Source organism: Pristis pectinata, chromosome 9, assembly GCF_009764475.1.
Source record: "Pristis pectinata isolate sPriPec2 chromosome 9, sPriPec2.1.pri, whole genome shotgun sequence".
Taxonomy (NCBI): Eukaryota; Metazoa; Chordata; class Chondrichthyes; order Rhinopristiformes; family Pristidae; genus Pristis; species Pristis pectinata.
Window position 1 is genome coordinate 85,710,085 of NC_067413.1, and position 17,863 is coordinate 85,727,947.

Consider the following 17,863-nt stretch of genomic DNA (forward strand, 5'->3'; position numbering starts at 1 on the left):
ACTGAATGCTGAAACTGGTAACCAACACGGACTAGATATATGTGCACTCAAGGGAGAAATACTTCCAATAAAATCAAATGAAGATACATTTTTCATACACCTAGGTGTGGGAATAACCCAAGGTTCCAAAGTGAGAACCTGAGATTTGAAAATGTGCAGATACTTCCTGTAATGTAATACCACTCATGTCATGGGTGAGAGCTTAAAGGAAATCCTACCTGCTGGACATGCTGCAGCTCACAGGGTGAATATTTGAAACCAGATGCTCTGGATAATGGGAATTGATTTTGTATTTTCATAGAAGACCAGCTTGACCTAGTGTCTGGTTGGAGGAGCCCTGAAAAGTTTTGAGGGGAAAAAAATCTTAGCAGGGCCTTGACCTTTCCCAATCCACCTCTGACTTGCTTCATCCCAGGAGGAAAGTCACTGCAGCCTCCTGCTTGGTGGTACAGACTTGATGAATGTCATTGGGATCCAAGCTACATATTTAATGAAAGACCATGTCAGATTCAGGTAGGTGCCTTTGTTCCTGCTCAGACAAGTAGAATAAAGACAATTGTCAGGATCTAGGGGGTAGCTCAGTAAATCACTAAGGGCCCATCTGTCCTTTGCCTACGGGGTGTTTGGCTTGTAAATTGCCCTCCCTTCCACTGGTGCCATGAACCAGGATTGTAAAGTCTGCACCAAAACAGATGAAGCCATTCAGATCCAAAATTTGTATCCCAAAAACTCAAGGTGGAGTGATTTAATAAAATGGGAAGCTACAGTGAACCAGAAGTAATGGGTACCCAGACAACTGAAAATGAGTTGAAGCAGATTACTTTTCTTGTCCATGGTTTGGAATTCTATGTAAATTGAAGCCATGTTATCATGGACTCTTCATAAAATAATGTAATCTTGTTATTTAATTAAATTTAATTTTAATCTAATTAATTAATTTAATAATTTAAATGCATTGTTTTAATTAAATTATTAAATTTTACCTGTACAAGGGAATGCTGAAGGTCAAAGGCAACTTAACAGCAATGCAAAATGCACACTAATTATTTGACAGAGTATTTTCCATTAACTTCAGGAAATTGGAGAGAAGGGAGGGAGTTAGGGTGGGGTGTGCAGTGGTGGGGACCCAAACATGATCAAACAGCTGCCAGTTTGTCATTCACCCATTTTGGATATACGAATATTTACATCAGAGGAGTACCTCAGCAAAGACCTCCCTCTGCTGGTAGAATGCTGCTATAGCTTTGGATATTTTCTTCCTATAGAAAGGAAGCATTTCTACAAAATGCTTAAAGGTGTTTGCAATGCTGAAAAGATGTACTGTAGAGAGATATATTTAATAGCTATTAAATAATTATTTCCATACATCCATTGATAATCAATCAATAGCCCTGCAGTAGCTAGATTTTATGTTTGGGGTTAGTGGGTGAATGTCATCAAGCTACTCAACCATTGTGCAACAACAGTCTTTCCAGTTCAAAACTTAGTGAAGTCACAAAATTTTCTTTCAGCTCTCCATAGACCGGGATTACTGTGACATCAGCCAGCTACCCTGTCTGGGATCAACTAACCTTTAACAGCACAGGTCTTCCTGGTCTGTGTTGCCCATTTCCCTCAGCTCGCTCCTTTTCCTAGTATCCCATGAAGTTCCTTGAATAGGTTCCTCTCAGCTGTTCACCATCAGCAATAGCTTGGCCAGATCAAATACCATAGGGGCTCTCCAACACCTCTTAACACCATCTACCTGTACTCCAATTATTCCAGAAGACAAAGATAACCACGTGCTCCTCTCTCTGGTACAGCCCTTGCTTTGCAGCTTAGAATCTAATGTCAAGCATGATGAACCTGTATATTTCATAAATTTCAAACCTATTCTTTCCATTACCTGTTAATGAGCTCCCTTTTACTGGTGTGCCCACTGAAGACCTAAACCTATGTCCCTTTCCTTTCTCTTCCTCCAAACTCTGCTCACTGCAAGATCAATTTGTTCCTGAGACATAACACCAGCTGCCTTAACCATTAAACTCTATTTCACTGACGTTCCTTCTTGATCCAAATCTTACTTGGACTTTAATTACTTCATCCTCAATATAGACTTCAAATTTGTTATCCCTCCCTCACCCTCATCATTGACCTCCGAATTAACAACTCGCTATGAACATCTATTCAAAGTTCTTAAAGAAGCTGTCATCTTTGGCCTCCAAACCTCTGCCTCCCTCCATTCCTTGTTTGAATTCCTCAAATCCATTTTTCATCCCTACCATATCAGTGAAATCAAGTGACCACAGCCATGTTGCGTTACCCCCCCCCCCCCCCCCATTGTTGTCCTTGACTGCTGTGTAAGCCTTTGAGTCAGACCACAGGATGTTCTAATAAGATTCTCCTGCTGTCTGTTTTAGTGGAACATTCTTTATTTGAGTACATTCCTCTCTCTTTGGCAGTGGCTTGTGTTCTCTCATCATACTGTTACCTCTGGGGCATCCCCAGTACTTATCCTTTTCCTATTTACACACCGTCCCTGATGATATTCTTTTGACATTGGTTATTTTCTTTTATCTGTTAATGATAACTAGAGTTGCTAACATTATATTGCAACATTAAGGGACAGGGTGTAGGAGGGGCTTATTGTAGGCAGGACTTGTAAGCAGGACAACAATGAACACCATTATACAACAGGAAGATCCCAGGGTCAGTACAGGCTCAACACACCAATTATGGCCATTGAGTGAAAGGATCAGAGAGAGATAAGAGAAAATGCAATAAAGGACCTGATGATGACTGAAGCTATAGTTGGTTTCCTCCAGAGTTCCACATTATGTGTAAAGTGAGAAGGAAAATTGATCAACTATATCTGAAGAATGAAGGTTATTGTAATAAAACCATCAGCTGAAAATCCAATCTCAAGTCCAAGGTCAGTAAAAGCTAAAACTAGCCAAGGTGCAAGGCCCTGATTGCTACTGGGAAAACCTTGCTGGATATTGAGCATTGTGTGGTTACTGGGTGAAAAAAAGGACCAAGTTTGGTTCACTTCGCCCAGGACATGTCGTCCCTTTTAGGACAGAAGGGGGGAGAATGCAGTAGTTATTTTTCTGTACTTTTTCTCTGATCTTCACCCGTTTGATACAATACCACACTGAATAGCTGGAAAATCAATATCTCAAAGACCACCCGTCGTGAACCGCAGGATCCTTTGCAAAGTAACAAATTAAACAGCAGGGAGGTGATCCTTTGAACATTGCATCAATAGTTCATTAGTCTATCTTCTCAAAGAACTCAACTGTTTTTGAATGGCAAGGTAACTATATCCTGACTATTCTGACTTTTTTTTCCAAAATTAATTGTCCTGATACATCATTTGTTTTCACTTTCCTATCACCATTTGATTGTCTCTAATCTTGGTGGGAGCTTCTAATCTTAGAATGTAGAACAGGCCCTTTGGCCCACAATGTTGTGCCGACGTTTTATCCTGCTCTAAGATCTATCTAACACTTCCCACCACGTAGTCCTCCATTTTTCTATCATTCGTGTGCCTATCTAAGAGTCTCTTAAATGTCCCTAATGTATCTGTCTCCACCACCTTTGCGGGAGTGCGTTTGACGTACCCACCACTATGTATAAAAGCTTATCTCTGACATCCCCGTTATATCTTCCTCCAATCACCTTAAAATTATGCCCCCTTGTGTTAGCCATTTTCGCTCTGGGGAAAAAGTCTCTGACTGTTCACTCTTATCATCTTGTACACCTCTATCAAGTCACCTCTCATCCTCCTTCGCTTCAAAGAGAAAAGCCCTTGCTCGCTCAACCTATCCTCATAAGATATGCTCTCCAATCCAGGCAGCATCCTGGTAAATCTCCTCTGCACCCTCTCCAAACCTTCCACATCCTTCCTATAATGAGACGATCAGAACTGAACACAATACTCCAAGTGTGGTCCAACCAGAGTTTTATAGAGCTGCAACATTACCTCTTGGCTCTTGAACTCAATACCCCAACTAATGAAGGCCAACACACCATACGCCTCCTTAACAACCCTATCAACCTGCGCGGCAACCTTGATGGATCTATGGACGTGGACCCCAAGATCCCTCTGTTCCTCCGCACTGCTAAGAGTCCTGCCATTAACCTTGTATTCTGCCTTCAAATTCGACTTTGTGAAGTGAATCACTTCACACTTTTCCGGGTTGAACTCCATCTGCCACTTCTCAGCCCAGCTCTGCATTCTATCAATGTCCTGTTGTAACCTACAGCAACCTACTACACACCACTAACCTTTGTGTCATCTGCAAACTTACCAACCCACCCTTCCACATCCTCATCCAAGTAATTTATAAAAATCACAAAGAGCAGGGGTCCCAGAACAGATCCCTGCAGAACACCACTGGTTACCGACCTCCGGGCAGAATACACTCCATCTACCACCACCCTCTGTCTTCTATGGGCGAGCCAATTCTGAATCCACACAGCCATGTTTCCCTGGATCCCATGCCTCCTGACTTTCTGAATAAGCCTTCCATGAGGAAGCTTATTAAATGCCTTACTAAAATCCATGTACACCACATCCACTGCTCTGCCTTCATCAATGTGCTTTGTCACATCCTCAGAGAATTCAATCAGGCTCGTAAGGCATGACCTGCTGCTCACAAAGCCATGCTGACTGTCCCTAATCAGCCTATGATTCTCCAAATGCCCATAAATCCTGACTTTAAGAATCTTCAGTAATTTGCCCATCACTGAAGTAAGACTCTTGTGGCCTGTAATTCCCAGGGTTATCCCTACTCCCTTTCTTGAACAAAGGAACAATATTTGCCACCCTCTAATCATCTGGTACTACTCCTGTGGCCAGTGAGGATGCAAAGATCATCGCCAAAGGCGCAGCAATCTCTTCCCTTGCTTCCCGTAATAACTTTGGATATATCCCGACCGGCCCCAGTGACTTATCTATCCTAATATTTTTCAAAAGTTTCAGCAAATCCTCTTTTCTCACATCAACATACCCTAGTGTATCAGCTTGTTGTACGCCACTCTCGCAAACGTCAAGGTCTCTCTCACTGGTGAATACTGAAGCAAAGTATTCATTAAGGACCTCGCCACCTCTTCCAACTCCAGGCACATGTTTCCTCTTTTATCCCTGATCAGTCCTACCCCCACTCTAGTCATCCTCCTATTCTTCACTTACATGTAGAATACCTTGGGGTTTTCCTTAATCCTGCTCGCCAAGGCCTTCTCATGCCCCCTTCTAGCTCTCTTAAGTCAAGAATGGCACCTCCTTAGTGTAAAGGGGATAGATGGGGCAGAGTTTGTTGGGAGAGTCCAGGAAGGATTCCTGACACAGTATATGGGCAGGCTGACTAGAGAGGCCATTCTGGACCTGGTACTAGGCAATGAGCTGATCAGGTTTCAGATCTCTCGGTGGGAGAGCATTTTGACGACAGTGACCATTTAAGGTAACATTTGAAACACAAATTGTCTTTATTCTGTGTTTTTAAAACATCAGGTAATTTTTTCTGCCAATCTGATAAGCTTTTTGTAAGTAACATCGAAACGTATTTGTGGGTGACAAAGTGAACAATTATGGCTCTGATGTATGTGAGACTTATAATTTTGTAACTCTGTTTCAGGAATGTGAGCCTGTTGGTGTTGCTTTATCAGCTCTGATCATATATTTACTGCACTTGACTTTAAGGTATTGCTATGTGGAAACCTGTCAGCAATGACTGATGTTGAAACCTCGTATGCAGACTTCATTGCTTCAGGACGGACAGGCCGGAGAAATGCACTGCACGACATCCTGGGTTCTCCATCAGGTGTAAACACAAGTGATTTAAGCCTTAAACTGGCAGAACTGAACATTGACAAAAAAGGTGAGGGTTATAATTGGTGCTTTTAATTGGCTGTGCACTTGTCGATTAGCTCTGTGAGCAGTTTTGGGGCTCGTATCTAAGGAAGGATGTGCTGGCCCTGAAGACGGTCCACAGGAGGTTCACAAGAATGATCCCAGGAATTAAAGGCTTAATGTATGAAGGGCGTTTGATATCTCTGGGCCTGTACTTGACGGAGTTCAGAAGAATGAGGGGGGATCTCATTGAAACCTACCGGATTCTGAAAGGCCTGGATAAAGCGGAGGTGGAGGGGATGTTTCCATTAGTAGGAGAGTCTAAGATTCGAGGGAACATCCTCAGAATAAAGGGACGTCCCTTTAGAACTGAGATGAAGAATTTCTTCAGCCAGAGGGTGGTGAATTTGTTGCCACATAGGGCTGTGGAGACCAAATCATTGGGTGTATTTAAGGCAGAGATTAATAGATTCTTGATTGGTAAGTGGGGTTAAGGGTAATGGGAAGAAGGCAGGAGAATGGGTTGGGGGGAGAAAAATCAGCCATGACTGAATGGCAGAGCAGACTCAGTGAGCTGAATGGCCTAATTCTACTCCTATGTCGTATGTTCTTATGGTTAAATTGTAATCTCTTTTGTAATAGTTTTTTTTAACGGAACATGCTAGGTTGTAGCCAATGTTTAACATAGTAAATCAGTCAAGGGGTTCAGATGATCTATCACTTTTTATTAATCTCATACGACGTACTGTCCATTAATTACTGACCAGCACCCCAATGCATGGCACTGGAGTATTCCAGGGGAATCATAAAGCTTTTATTTGACTTTTTAAAAATTGGATAAAGATTTTAGATCTATGGGCTTACTAGATACGGGATATCCTTGTTACACATTTTGCACCTTCCAACACCAGCTCTCTTTGAGTAATGATGAAGATCTGCGTTTATACATTTTAAAACGCAAACTTGCCAAAGGACCAGACTTGAGCACAATAATCAACACATACAGGTCCTTGCGGCTAATAGGAGGAGGAGGTGTTAATACTATCATTCTGGGTTGAATTTGAACAGAAGCATGAAAGGACGTTGCCAAATCAGATCCATAGATGTAAGAAAAATAAACCAGAATATTCTCCCAATGGCAGAAAGTTGGGGCCATGAAGGAGCAGAGACATTTAAAGATACATGTAGAGCGATCACTATAAACTGGTGGATAAACTCAGAATATAATTAAAACTCTAGTAGGATGTTGGTTTTTATCTCAGGGTTCTTTGAATAAAAAGCCTAAAGGTTAAATGTTATGTTTAGATGGACTTCTGGTTTGATCCTGCTCTCTTCAGTTCTGGACTCCGGGCCTTGGGAGGAATATTTTCTTCTTAGATAGTCTCTTAAGGTGAAGGATGATTTGCTTCTATTCCAGTTCTGTTGATTCTGAAGTGGCTGATGATTCCAATGTGGGATCCCAAGCTCTTCCACAGATGGGGCAGGAAGAATGGGTGAATGGGTAGTTTAAGATGGTGCACTCCTGGCACAGTTATGTTGAGCTTCTTTGCGTTGCCCATGTACAGACAGGTGTCTTCATTGTTGTTTTGAGTTCTCCTTCTGTACTTGGAGCTGTCATGGGTCTTCTGCAAAATGATCTTTTGTTTTCTGCCACAACCTTTGATGTGGCACTTTATTCACTTACCTCACAAGGGGTGGTGTTCTTGACAGCAAAACTCACTCTATAAAGGTAGCTTTCCCCTCCCAGTTTTCCCCTTCAAAGGTGGGTGTGCCTGTCATAGCAGCTCTGGTTTGGGTTGGTTGCTGCTGGGAATGTCTGCGGGGGTCTTGACAATCCAGATCTGGCCTTCGTTTTGAAGAGTGGAAGATGGCAGTGTACGGCGACTCTTAACATGGGATAGCCATTGCACACCAGCTACCTCAGGCTTGACAGAGCAAGGTCCTGATCTGTTGGCAAGGAGGTTCAAGAGGATGAGAGACCAGGTTCTGCTACATAGATATTGGTGTAAGTGGGTGGAAGCCTGTCGCCATACACGTCATCAGTCTTGTTCCTCCATTACTTCAGTGTCCTCCTTTTACCCTCCCTCAGTCCCTCTTGCTCTCCCCATCCTCTCTTGCTTCCTGCTGCTTGGTCTCTCCTCCTTTCTCTGATCACCTCTTCCCCTCCACCTTCCTCACTCCTCCCAATTCCTCCCCATGCCCTCCCTTGCCTTACAGCCCTGAGAAAATTATCAGAGAGACCCTCTTATCTGGGTCAAAACCTCAATTAACCATTTTGTGATTCCTGAAGCTATCTGAACAAGTTCTTTCCTGGTGCTGTCTGAGGCCTGTGGTCTCTCAGGGATCGCAACCAGGTCTCTGAAAATTTTAAGTCCACAACCACTGCTCCATGCTGTCCATGTTGGGATTGTGCATCAGCTGCTGTGGCTGATTGTTGAGTCCCACTGCCTTCCTTACCAGTGAATGGGGTCAGATTAGTCCAAAATCCAGGAGAAGACCCACACCTCCACTGTGACTGGAAGGTTCAATGTTATAGAATGGGAGAACAAACTTAAGGGCCTGTATCACCCATCTGTTATGCATCCTGCCATCCTGTTGTTTTTTTTTTAATTGTACATGATTAGTTGCTAAAAGGCAGAGGTCATTTTGTTTGGCAGCTGCAAAGAAACAGAGCACAATCCATTGAGTTCTCCACTTCAATGCTACCTAAAGGTCAATTTGTCTCACTTTGTAAAGTAGCTCCAAATCTCATTGACTGTGCTCTGACCTGTAGGGAGTGCCTTTGAAGAATCCAGCCTCTGCACCATGAGGAGGAGGCACTGTGCCAGTAAGAACTCAACCCTCTCCCTTGCGTAGCCTCCTCCTGTTCCTGGCAGTTTCTGCCTTAACAAACTGAGTAAAGCAAATAAACCTGTGAATATGCATTTATAGCTGATCAATGTGTGTCACAACTGCGGATACTGTATGTGGGAGGTGGGTATGAAAGGGGGTAGGGGTGTGATAGGGTTAGGGAGAAGCAGAAAGTGAGTGTTAGAATTAAAGAGTAGTATTTATAGAAGTCACCTTAACGTAACTAATGTCATGATACACTCTCCCGCTCCCCCCCTCCCGCTCCCCCCTCTCCCGCTCCCCCCTCTCCTGCTCCCCCCTCCCGCTCCGCCTCCCTCTCCCCCTCCCTCTCCCCCTCCTTCTCCCCTCCCTCTCCCTCCCCCTGGCTTTAGTCCATCCTGTGTTGGTTCTCCCCCTGACATTTGCCAACACGTCAAGGCGTCGCTTGGTGTGCTCCAGCCTCTCACCATGGCAACTGCAATGTGTACAGCTGCTGCTTGCCTACCATGGGGAGTGTGCCTTTAAGGGTGATACCCCTTCTTTGAATATTGAACTGGCAGCAGTTATGATTAAATTGGGCTTGCAGCTATCAGGACATGCACCCCCTCACCGGCATTGTTGTAAGGATTGGAAGGGAGTGGGGAGCAGGAATTCCGACACTCACACTTGCATTATTGCACGTGTGCTTGTGGGGAGTTTTGTGAGCTTTGGTGTGATGTGACTAGGGGCTAGTCAAACGCACACCAGAAAAGGTGAAGTCCATTTTCTAGGCTAAATCCTTTCAGCAACATCTGGAAATATTTCTAAACTGTTGTTCCTTTTTATTAGAAGGGGATGCTGAAAAAGAAACACAGACAACAAACCAACCTTCTGGATCTCAGGAGACACAAGAAAAGAGCGAAAGCTAATCTATCTGAAGCTTCTAGAACTTGCTGATTCGGCTCAACACTTGAGTCTCCTAAAGTCATCAGAGATCATACAGAGAGAGCAGTAAGAAACTGGAAAATGACTACCTTAGAAGATGGCCATTCAGCATATAGACCATTTACATTGTGGACTGAATATAACACAAGATACAAATTGGATTCTATCTTCCTTTTTCTCAATGGTTGAAGAGTTGTTGAACTGAACTATTTAAACAAAATAAAATGTGATTTATGGGTCAGTTACATCTGCAATTAGCTTTAGGAGTATGATGGAACCGATTGAGTATCAATTCTGGTTATTACAGTATGTCAGTTGGTCAAGACAGAGTATCCTATCACATTTAAGAAAAAAAAGATTTGGTGATCCACAGAGGAATACAGGTGGACTATAAGCCCTATAGTTGGGAATTGTAAAGTGGTTTTCATTTGATTATTGGAGGTGACCAGAAGTAATGCTTTGCTGATGCCTGAGTGCACTCAATCCAGTTTAACTGAATGCATGTCAACTAGAGAGTGTGTTTGGTCAAATGTAGTGGAAAGGATAGAACTTCTGTAATATAACTGACCTACTTGGTACTTGCAGTAATTATTTGTAAAAGATTTGCTTTAAGTCATTGGTGTTGTAAAGAATTTCCAATAGATTATTAAATGTCAAAATTCACCACATTGGAAAGTGGGTCTCTAGGAACCTTGTAGTTTATTACATATCAATTGTCACTTTTATAAGCTAAGCATTCCCAGAGACAAATAACCTAATTATCTTATTTGTAAAATATTCCTCCATCTCAATCAACACCAGTTTGTGGAGAGCAAAATTGTATTGGAAGAATAACTTCTGTCCATGATGATTTTGTCAGAGCCAATTCAAATGTTAAAAATATGGTGATATGATAAACTAAACATTGCATGTGTATTTATCAATAGTTTCACAGGATTAACTCCTTGCATTGGCACAGCTCTTTACATGCTTTCAATGGAATGCCTCCCAGTAACACCCTACAATATACAGTGTTATTTTCATCTTTAATCTAACAATACAAATTGTCATCCTGTTCACATCTTTGTTGATTAATGCACAAACATATTGAACAGAACATTTTAACTAAGCTGCTTTTTTATTTCTACTGGTAACCCTACTGCAAAGTTGGAAACCTTTCCATGCAAAGTAAATATGTTGCTCTCCAGCAAACATAAAAGGAAAATGTACATCACATTTCTAGACTTTTAAAGATTTTTTTCCAAGATGCAAGTAATTATTATGTACTTTTAGAGCTTTGTAAACCTTTGATACACTTTCTGTATTTCTTTTATATCTGTCAACCATTTGAGATTATGAAACATAGTTTTACTGAAGAATTGTAAAAGATTAACCACATACTGTTTGCAAATTAAGTGTGTCAGTTAACCTTGAACAAACATTATGTTGTGAAATGTGTGGCTATAATGCAAAGTTTTAATTCTTCTAATAGCATTTTAATCACTGATCATTTTCAATACCCAGTAGAAGTACAAGTTAATATCCATGGAATAAATAAAGCTTTGCACTGTTATCTAAATAACTATTATTAAACTGTTAGGAGGAAACTTCACACTGGACTTCTATTTAAGAGGTAATGAATGAAAAATTACAATTTAGTGGTGAATTAGTTGAAGACCCAGGTCTCTTGAGGTGCATTGTTTGTCGATATGGAAACTTGTATTTTTGATTTCTTGCACATAATGACTAAACCTGTTGATATTATAGTTCAGTTTTTATCAGTGAAATGTCCAATGTTTGGCTCACTTTTGTATATCTTTTTAGTGCCCCTTTATATTTTAAAATGTTCTTTTAAACAATTAAAAAAATTGTTATGTAATTGTGATCCAGAAAACATATCAAATATTTTTAGAAGTCTTTCAGTTGATGTACATTTTTATTCAATCTTTCTAACAAGATCAGAATTAACCAGATGGAATGTTGTAAAATGGACAATTTACTGATCAGCCTGTTGTTACACATCTCTCCTAATTTTCATTTACATTGAAGTCAATAGAAGTGAAAATTGAAGGATGTGTGCAAGGGCCAGCTGATTTCACATCATAGCCAAAGTCAAAATTGTCCTTGGTGTCTTGCATTATTCAATGAATTCAATTCATGTGAAATGAGAAAAAGTGGTTGGAGAAAGCAGTTTCCAGCTGCTGGTGATTGTATGTTTGGTATTCTGTATGTATTTTCATGAAATAAATTTGCACTTGTGCTTATAAATGTGAAATAATTTGCACCTTCCTGTGGCTGACGTAAATCTCAGCCTCTGCACACTATATGACAGCCAGACTTCAAAAATCTGGCAGATTACTCTGAAATTATTGGTAATCCATTGCCACAAACCAACCAATTCAGTTAAAATTGTACTCCACAAGTGAAAATACAAATAAGAAGTTAATTTTCCGCTGAGCATGGTGCTCTGCAATTAATCCTTTGTACTATGGATTCCACAACCTCTGCACAATGTTCTCACGGTGTGCTTTTCACATTGTGGGCCTGCGTTGGCTTCATTAAGCAATGTCCAAGCTGTGCCATTGACCGGTTGGGGTAGTAATTGCCCAACTATGTTTGGAAAAATCTTGAAAAGCTAACTCTTGAATTGATCTGTACATTTCCTTTGATAATGGCAAAACTCCAGATTAAAGTATCAACACCTTCAGCAGGACATCATCAGCAATATAAAAGAGGGCATTAATGTAATGACTGTTGTACATTAAGAGGAACTACAGTAGGACTCAGCTTGAGCATTGAGAGATTGGATGGAGTTTCTGACTTTGTTCCTTCAACAATGATTTGCCTGTCCTGGCTGTGTTAAAGTGAAAATTTACAAACAGCAGATGATACTTTTTGATAAAGAGGGGGTGTGAGCAATCCCCACCTGCCTCCAACATTATTCTGAAACTCTGCGAAGCAATGCTGACAGGAACAAAATAAATTAGCTCAATCACTTAGTCAGAGGTGTGGGCAAGCCATAAAGGAAGGATGTGTTTCCTTTAAATGTTCTCGCTCAGAAGAAAAATACTTCTCTGCTGGGATTTTCTTAATTACAATTCTTGGACTGAGCAGTTAGTCAGATTGCTAAAATGACATAGCTTAATATACTGACATGTAAACTGCATACATTAAGAAACATCAATATTTACTGAACTTCAGATCATTTCATTTATATCCTCTATAGTTAACACTACTGGGGGCAGGCACGGTAGTGTAGCAGTTAGTGTAACACTATCACAGTGCCAGCAACCCGGGTTCAATTCCTGTCACTGTCTGTAAGGAGTTTGTACGTTCTCCATGTGACTGCGTGGGTTTCCTCCAGGTGCTCCAGTTTCCTCCCACATCCCAAAGACATAAGAGTTAGGAAGTTGTGGGCATGCTATGTTGGCGCTGGAAGCGTGACGACACTTGTGGGCTGCCCCCAGAACACTCTATGCAAAAAGATGCATTTTTTAATCTTGTCTCTGATCCCTGCTATTATTAGTATAACTGTGATGACTAACCTTTACCAAACACAATGATAAAATTGTCAGAGAAATTGCCAAACTCAAAATTATGGCACCACAGAAGCACATAGAGCATAGTAGCCAAAGTGAACTGTTCCAGGACATTAATCTCATTGAGGGCTTTATACCAAAAGCACAGAAGTCCAATTGCTTATGTGGCAGTCAATACTTGCGAATGTCTTTAAACTTGGACACAGTGCTCCACCACTAACATGCCCTCATTGCTAGGTCTACCCCTCCCCCCCCCCCCCCGTGCTGGTGGAGGAGGCTATAGCCAGGAACTGTGGACCAGTCGGAGCTGAAAAAAAATGCAGATGTTAGAAATCTGAAATAAGATCAGAAAATGCTGGAAACACTCAACAGGTAGCAGGAAGAGAAACAGAATTAATGTTTCAGATCTGAGATGATTTGAGCAAAGAAAGAGAGAAAACAAATTAGTTTCAGTCGCAGAGAAGGTGGGGGAGGGATTGACAGAGTAAAGGAAATATCTCTGATCTCCTGGCTGCCCCCAGAACACTCTATGCAAAAAGATGTATTTCACTGTCTATTTCGATGTACATGTGACTAATAAAGATACCTTATCTAAAATAAAGATACCTTATCTAAGAAGAGGCAGGTTATGCACCTTTGTCTGTATTAAGTAATGCTAATAGCAGGGCTGATCAGCAGACTAGGCTGTACCAACAGACAAAGAAAAACTGAGTCAAAATCACAGACAGGCCAAATTGCCAGTTCTAATACAGATAGAAAGCAAGTTATCTAAAATAACTCCATAAGTTATCTCCATAACTCAGTCTCCTCTGCACTCTTTCCAGCTTAATGGTATCTGACAAAAACTGAACACAATATTCCAAAGGCGGCCTCACCAACGTCTAGTACAATTGCAAGATCCCAACTTCTATAGTTAATGCCTTGACTGATGAAGCCTGTTCTTGATTTGTCCAGGAATGGAAGTGAAGGAAATAGATGAGATGCAGCCAAGGACACTGTCCACAATGGTCGAGGGGAAGCCATGGTTCAGGACGAATGAAAACATTTCAGAGGCATCTTTGCAGAAAATCTCATCATTGAAACAAATGCAAAAGAGATGGGGAGAATAGAATGGAGCCCTAACAGAAGGTAGGGTGGAAGGAAGTATAGTCAAGGTAGCTGTGGGAGTCTGTGGGCTTATAATGGATGTTTGTGGCTAGCCTATCCTGAGATGGAGATGGAGATATGCAGAAAGGGAAGTGTCAGAGATGGACCATGTGAAGATGAGAGCAGTGTGGAAATTGGCAGCAAAAGTGAGTTCTGCATGAGTATTCTGATCAAAACCAATAATTTCATAGACCTGTCACCATCTTCTTTCTTGTAGTTCACCTGCCCTTCCCTCCTAGCAATGGGCAGTAAACATGTTACAGAGAATCACTGGGTGATGAATGGCCAAGACAGGACAAACATGTTACCTGTTTAAGCTGTTGTTCTCAGTCTGCACGCTTTTGTTGGCAGCTGCATCCATTCAAGCATTTGTCACACTTGACACTCCAAGCAGGTCTCCATTACATCAGTGCAAAGTCACGTGAAATTGTGCCACTCATGTGTGAAACAGACTTCTCAAATCTCAGCAAGCATGCACAGTGTAGGTGGGATGCCTGCCAATACATTACACATTCTTTGCTGCAACTCCAGCAGTATCTGCTTGTTGACAGGCCTGACATCCAGCCCCCACATCCAGCTGAGCAGAGCTGGGAATATCTTGTGCCCTTTAATGTGGACTCCACACTATCTGTCCTTCCACATTCGGAACTTCCACAGTTAGAAAAGCTAAGTCATCCTCTTATTGGTTCCAGTGCAGTGTGAGTATCTGAAACGATTCATGATTGGACTGAAGGACAAGCAAACTCAATTTGCACATGGCAAGCTCCCACGGACAACAAAATGTTAACAATTCTGAGGAGACTGTATTATCAATGAAACTACAGTTAAATAGCTGGCAGAGATTCCAGTCTATGAGACGAAGTTTGCAGTGGGATGTGTGGGTGTGGTGGGTCATACTAATGTACGATATGAATCCTGATCAATAGAGCATAAAACGAGTTCTGGAGGAACTCAGTGAGTCAGGCAACATTGTGGAGGAAAATATGGACTGACCTGTCTGTCCTTGGCCTTTTCCACTGCCGACTAGAAGAACAGCACCTCATATTCCGCCTGGGTGGTCTACAACCCAATGGCATGAAAATTGAATTCTCCAATTTCAGTTAATCTGCTGTCCCTCTGTGCCTTTCTCTCTCCTTCTGATCTACCCATGTCCTCTCATACCCACCCCCCTCAGCCCCCAACCACCCAGTTTCTTTCCTCTACCCCACTTACTCCGTCACCCACACAACTCCTCCACTGGGTCCCTTCCCCCCATTGTTCCCTGTCTATCCATCATACCTCCCCTATTTGGTTCCCCTTCACGTATCAGATTCCATAATTGCCTTGACCTATCACCTCCCAGCCTCTGTTGCCAGCTCCACCCTTCCCTCCCCCATCTGACTCCATCTGCCAATGAACCCCTCCTCATCTTGATCTACCTAGAGCTTGCCAAGTCTTGCCCCACCCCTCCCCCTCTTCTCTTTATACCTGTTATCTGCCCTTTACTTGTTCAGCCCAGATGAAATGGGCTTGACTCAAAAGGTTGGCCATTTATTTCCCTCCACAGATGCTGCCTAACCTGCTGAGTTCCTCCAGCAGCACGTTTTTTGCTCCAGATTCCAGCATTTTAGTCTCTTGTGTCTCCTGATTGATACAGATTGGCCATGGGAGACCAACAGTTTAACACAATCTCCTCCTTGGCTCTAATTTTCTTTCATTCAGGATTTTTCTGGCATATTCTTCTGCTTGCAGGGATGTAGCAGATTCATCACATGCTCTGTAGCATGTCTTGGAGCTAAGTTCATTAATGTTCATGCTACAAGTGATTGATCTCCTTTTCAACTGCTCATTTACAGTAAGATCCACTTCACTAACTCTTTCCATTAATTAGTCATTCACAAATACGTTGATCAAGGGCCATACTTCTTTCTTGAAGGTGGATTTGGAATTTTGATTTGTCATTTAATTGCATTGCATTCAGTGAGGGTTAACATTTATGAATTGTACTGTTCCAGCTGCTTGCCAATATATGTGTAAGGTTTTCTGTTTCTGCCAAGTCGCAGTTTCAATGATGCTGGATCTTTGCCCATTATTTGAACAAAACCATATCTGAGTTTTTATTGCAAATGAGGCAATGCTGAGATTTTCACCCAGGCATAAAACAAGCTTAGCTGATCAACTGCCCCTTAAAAGAGCCTTGAGGTAGCGATGACACTTTTCCCTTTACTCAAGCTTCTTGCCTGGTTAGATCTTCCACCATTTACTCTACTCAAAGCTGCCTCAGTGACAGCGTTGTCCGTAAGTACAATGAAAATCAAAAAACTGCCGATGCTATAAATCTGAAATAAAATCAGAGAATGCTCAGCAGGTCAGACAGGAAAGAGAAACAGAGTTAACGTTTCTGGTCAAAGACCCTTGTCAGGATTGGGTAAGAGAAAAACGAGTTAGTTTAAGTTGCAGAGAAGGTAGTGAGCGAGATGGATAGAGCAAAAGGAGTTTCTGTGAAAAGATGGGAACAGACGCTGTGGGAACAAGTTTTTGAGGTTCTCTGGTCAATGAATTAATGGGAGCAGTTAGAAGGTGATAATACACAGAAAGAAGCTTAAAATGTTGTGAAATGCAGGGCTGAGGATTGTGCCCAGTAAATAAGGCTCTGCTAATGAAGAGGGAAAAACTCAAGTCAATACAACAGTTGGATGACTTACAGCAGAAATGTCTAGTTCTGATACAAGCAGAAAAAGCAAGTTACCTGATGTCATAAAATTCAATATTGAGAAAGCTTCAACGTGCCCAGACAGATAAGGTGATGTTCTTCAAGCTTGCATTAGGTCTCATTATAACAATGCAGAAGTCACAGACAGAGAGATATCGGTGATCGTGGGATGGACATACAACGCCTATTAGTGCACTAAATGGGCTTTGTATATAGCACTTGCATGCATTCAAGTGACTGCCAAAGAGAAAAGGTCAATTATAAAATTGTTAGGCTGGCTTTCACCATGAATCTGCTGTCAGACTTGGTTAATTGGAAGTGCCAAACTTTTAAAGGACATCTGAGGTCATGAGCCCATGAAACATTCATATCAACTAAATCAGTTGAAAACCAAAAAATAAACATAAGAATCTCAAAAAATAAAATATATGCATGCTGAAATGAACACGACTTGACAAAACTACAATGGGTTAACAGATTTTGGCTTTGAACACAAGCGGCAGATGCTTGCTGCACACTTCCTCTTGCACAATGACTGCTGAGACAAAGAATCAGACCTTCTTTCCCAGAAACTGAATTTGGATTCCTTTTACCACATTGACATGCTTTTATCCTTTCGCTATATTTCCACTATGAACACCATTTATGTAACTTGGGTCGACTTATCAAGTTATAAGGTATCTCTCCTGGGTAATGGATGAAATCGCCCATATCCTCAGCATACAAAGATGAAGTCATTTTGATTGCTGCTACAACTGCCTTTTGTTTACCCAAGCTCTCTTACATTTCTAAAAATTTAAAGTTACATGAAAAATGGCCTGTCTCTTGTTTCCGGACTATGTTTTCAGCTTGACTTGTAATTACAAAAAGTGCAGGAGCCTGCATGCTACTACACAATACGGAGGTGGCAAGGGAGGATTT

General features: G+C 41.6%; 1 protein-coding gene across 4 annotated transcripts in view; it reads left to right on the forward strand.

The window, feature by feature from the left end:
- Nucleotides 1–11,819, forward strand: part of pkia (cAMP-dependent protein kinase inhibitor alpha) — a 69,297-nt gene extending 57,478 nt beyond the window's left edge. For 3 of the 4 annotated variants that reach the window (XM_052023274.1, XM_052023272.1, XM_052023275.1), the window contains 2 exons: nt 5,684–5,861; nt 9,491–11,819. In XM_052023274.1, coding sequence (XP_051879234.1) covers nt 5,711–5,861; nt 9,491–9,570 — 231 coding nt within the window. In that variant the 5' untranslated portion in view covers nt 5,684–5,710 and the 3' untranslated portion in view covers nt 9,571–11,819. Of the gene's footprint in view, nt 1–428; nt 514–5,683; nt 5,862–9,490 lie in introns of those variants that run through there. The other variant, XM_052023276.1, reaches the window with a different exon arrangement.
- Nucleotides 11,820–17,863: the final 6,044 nt, after the last annotated feature.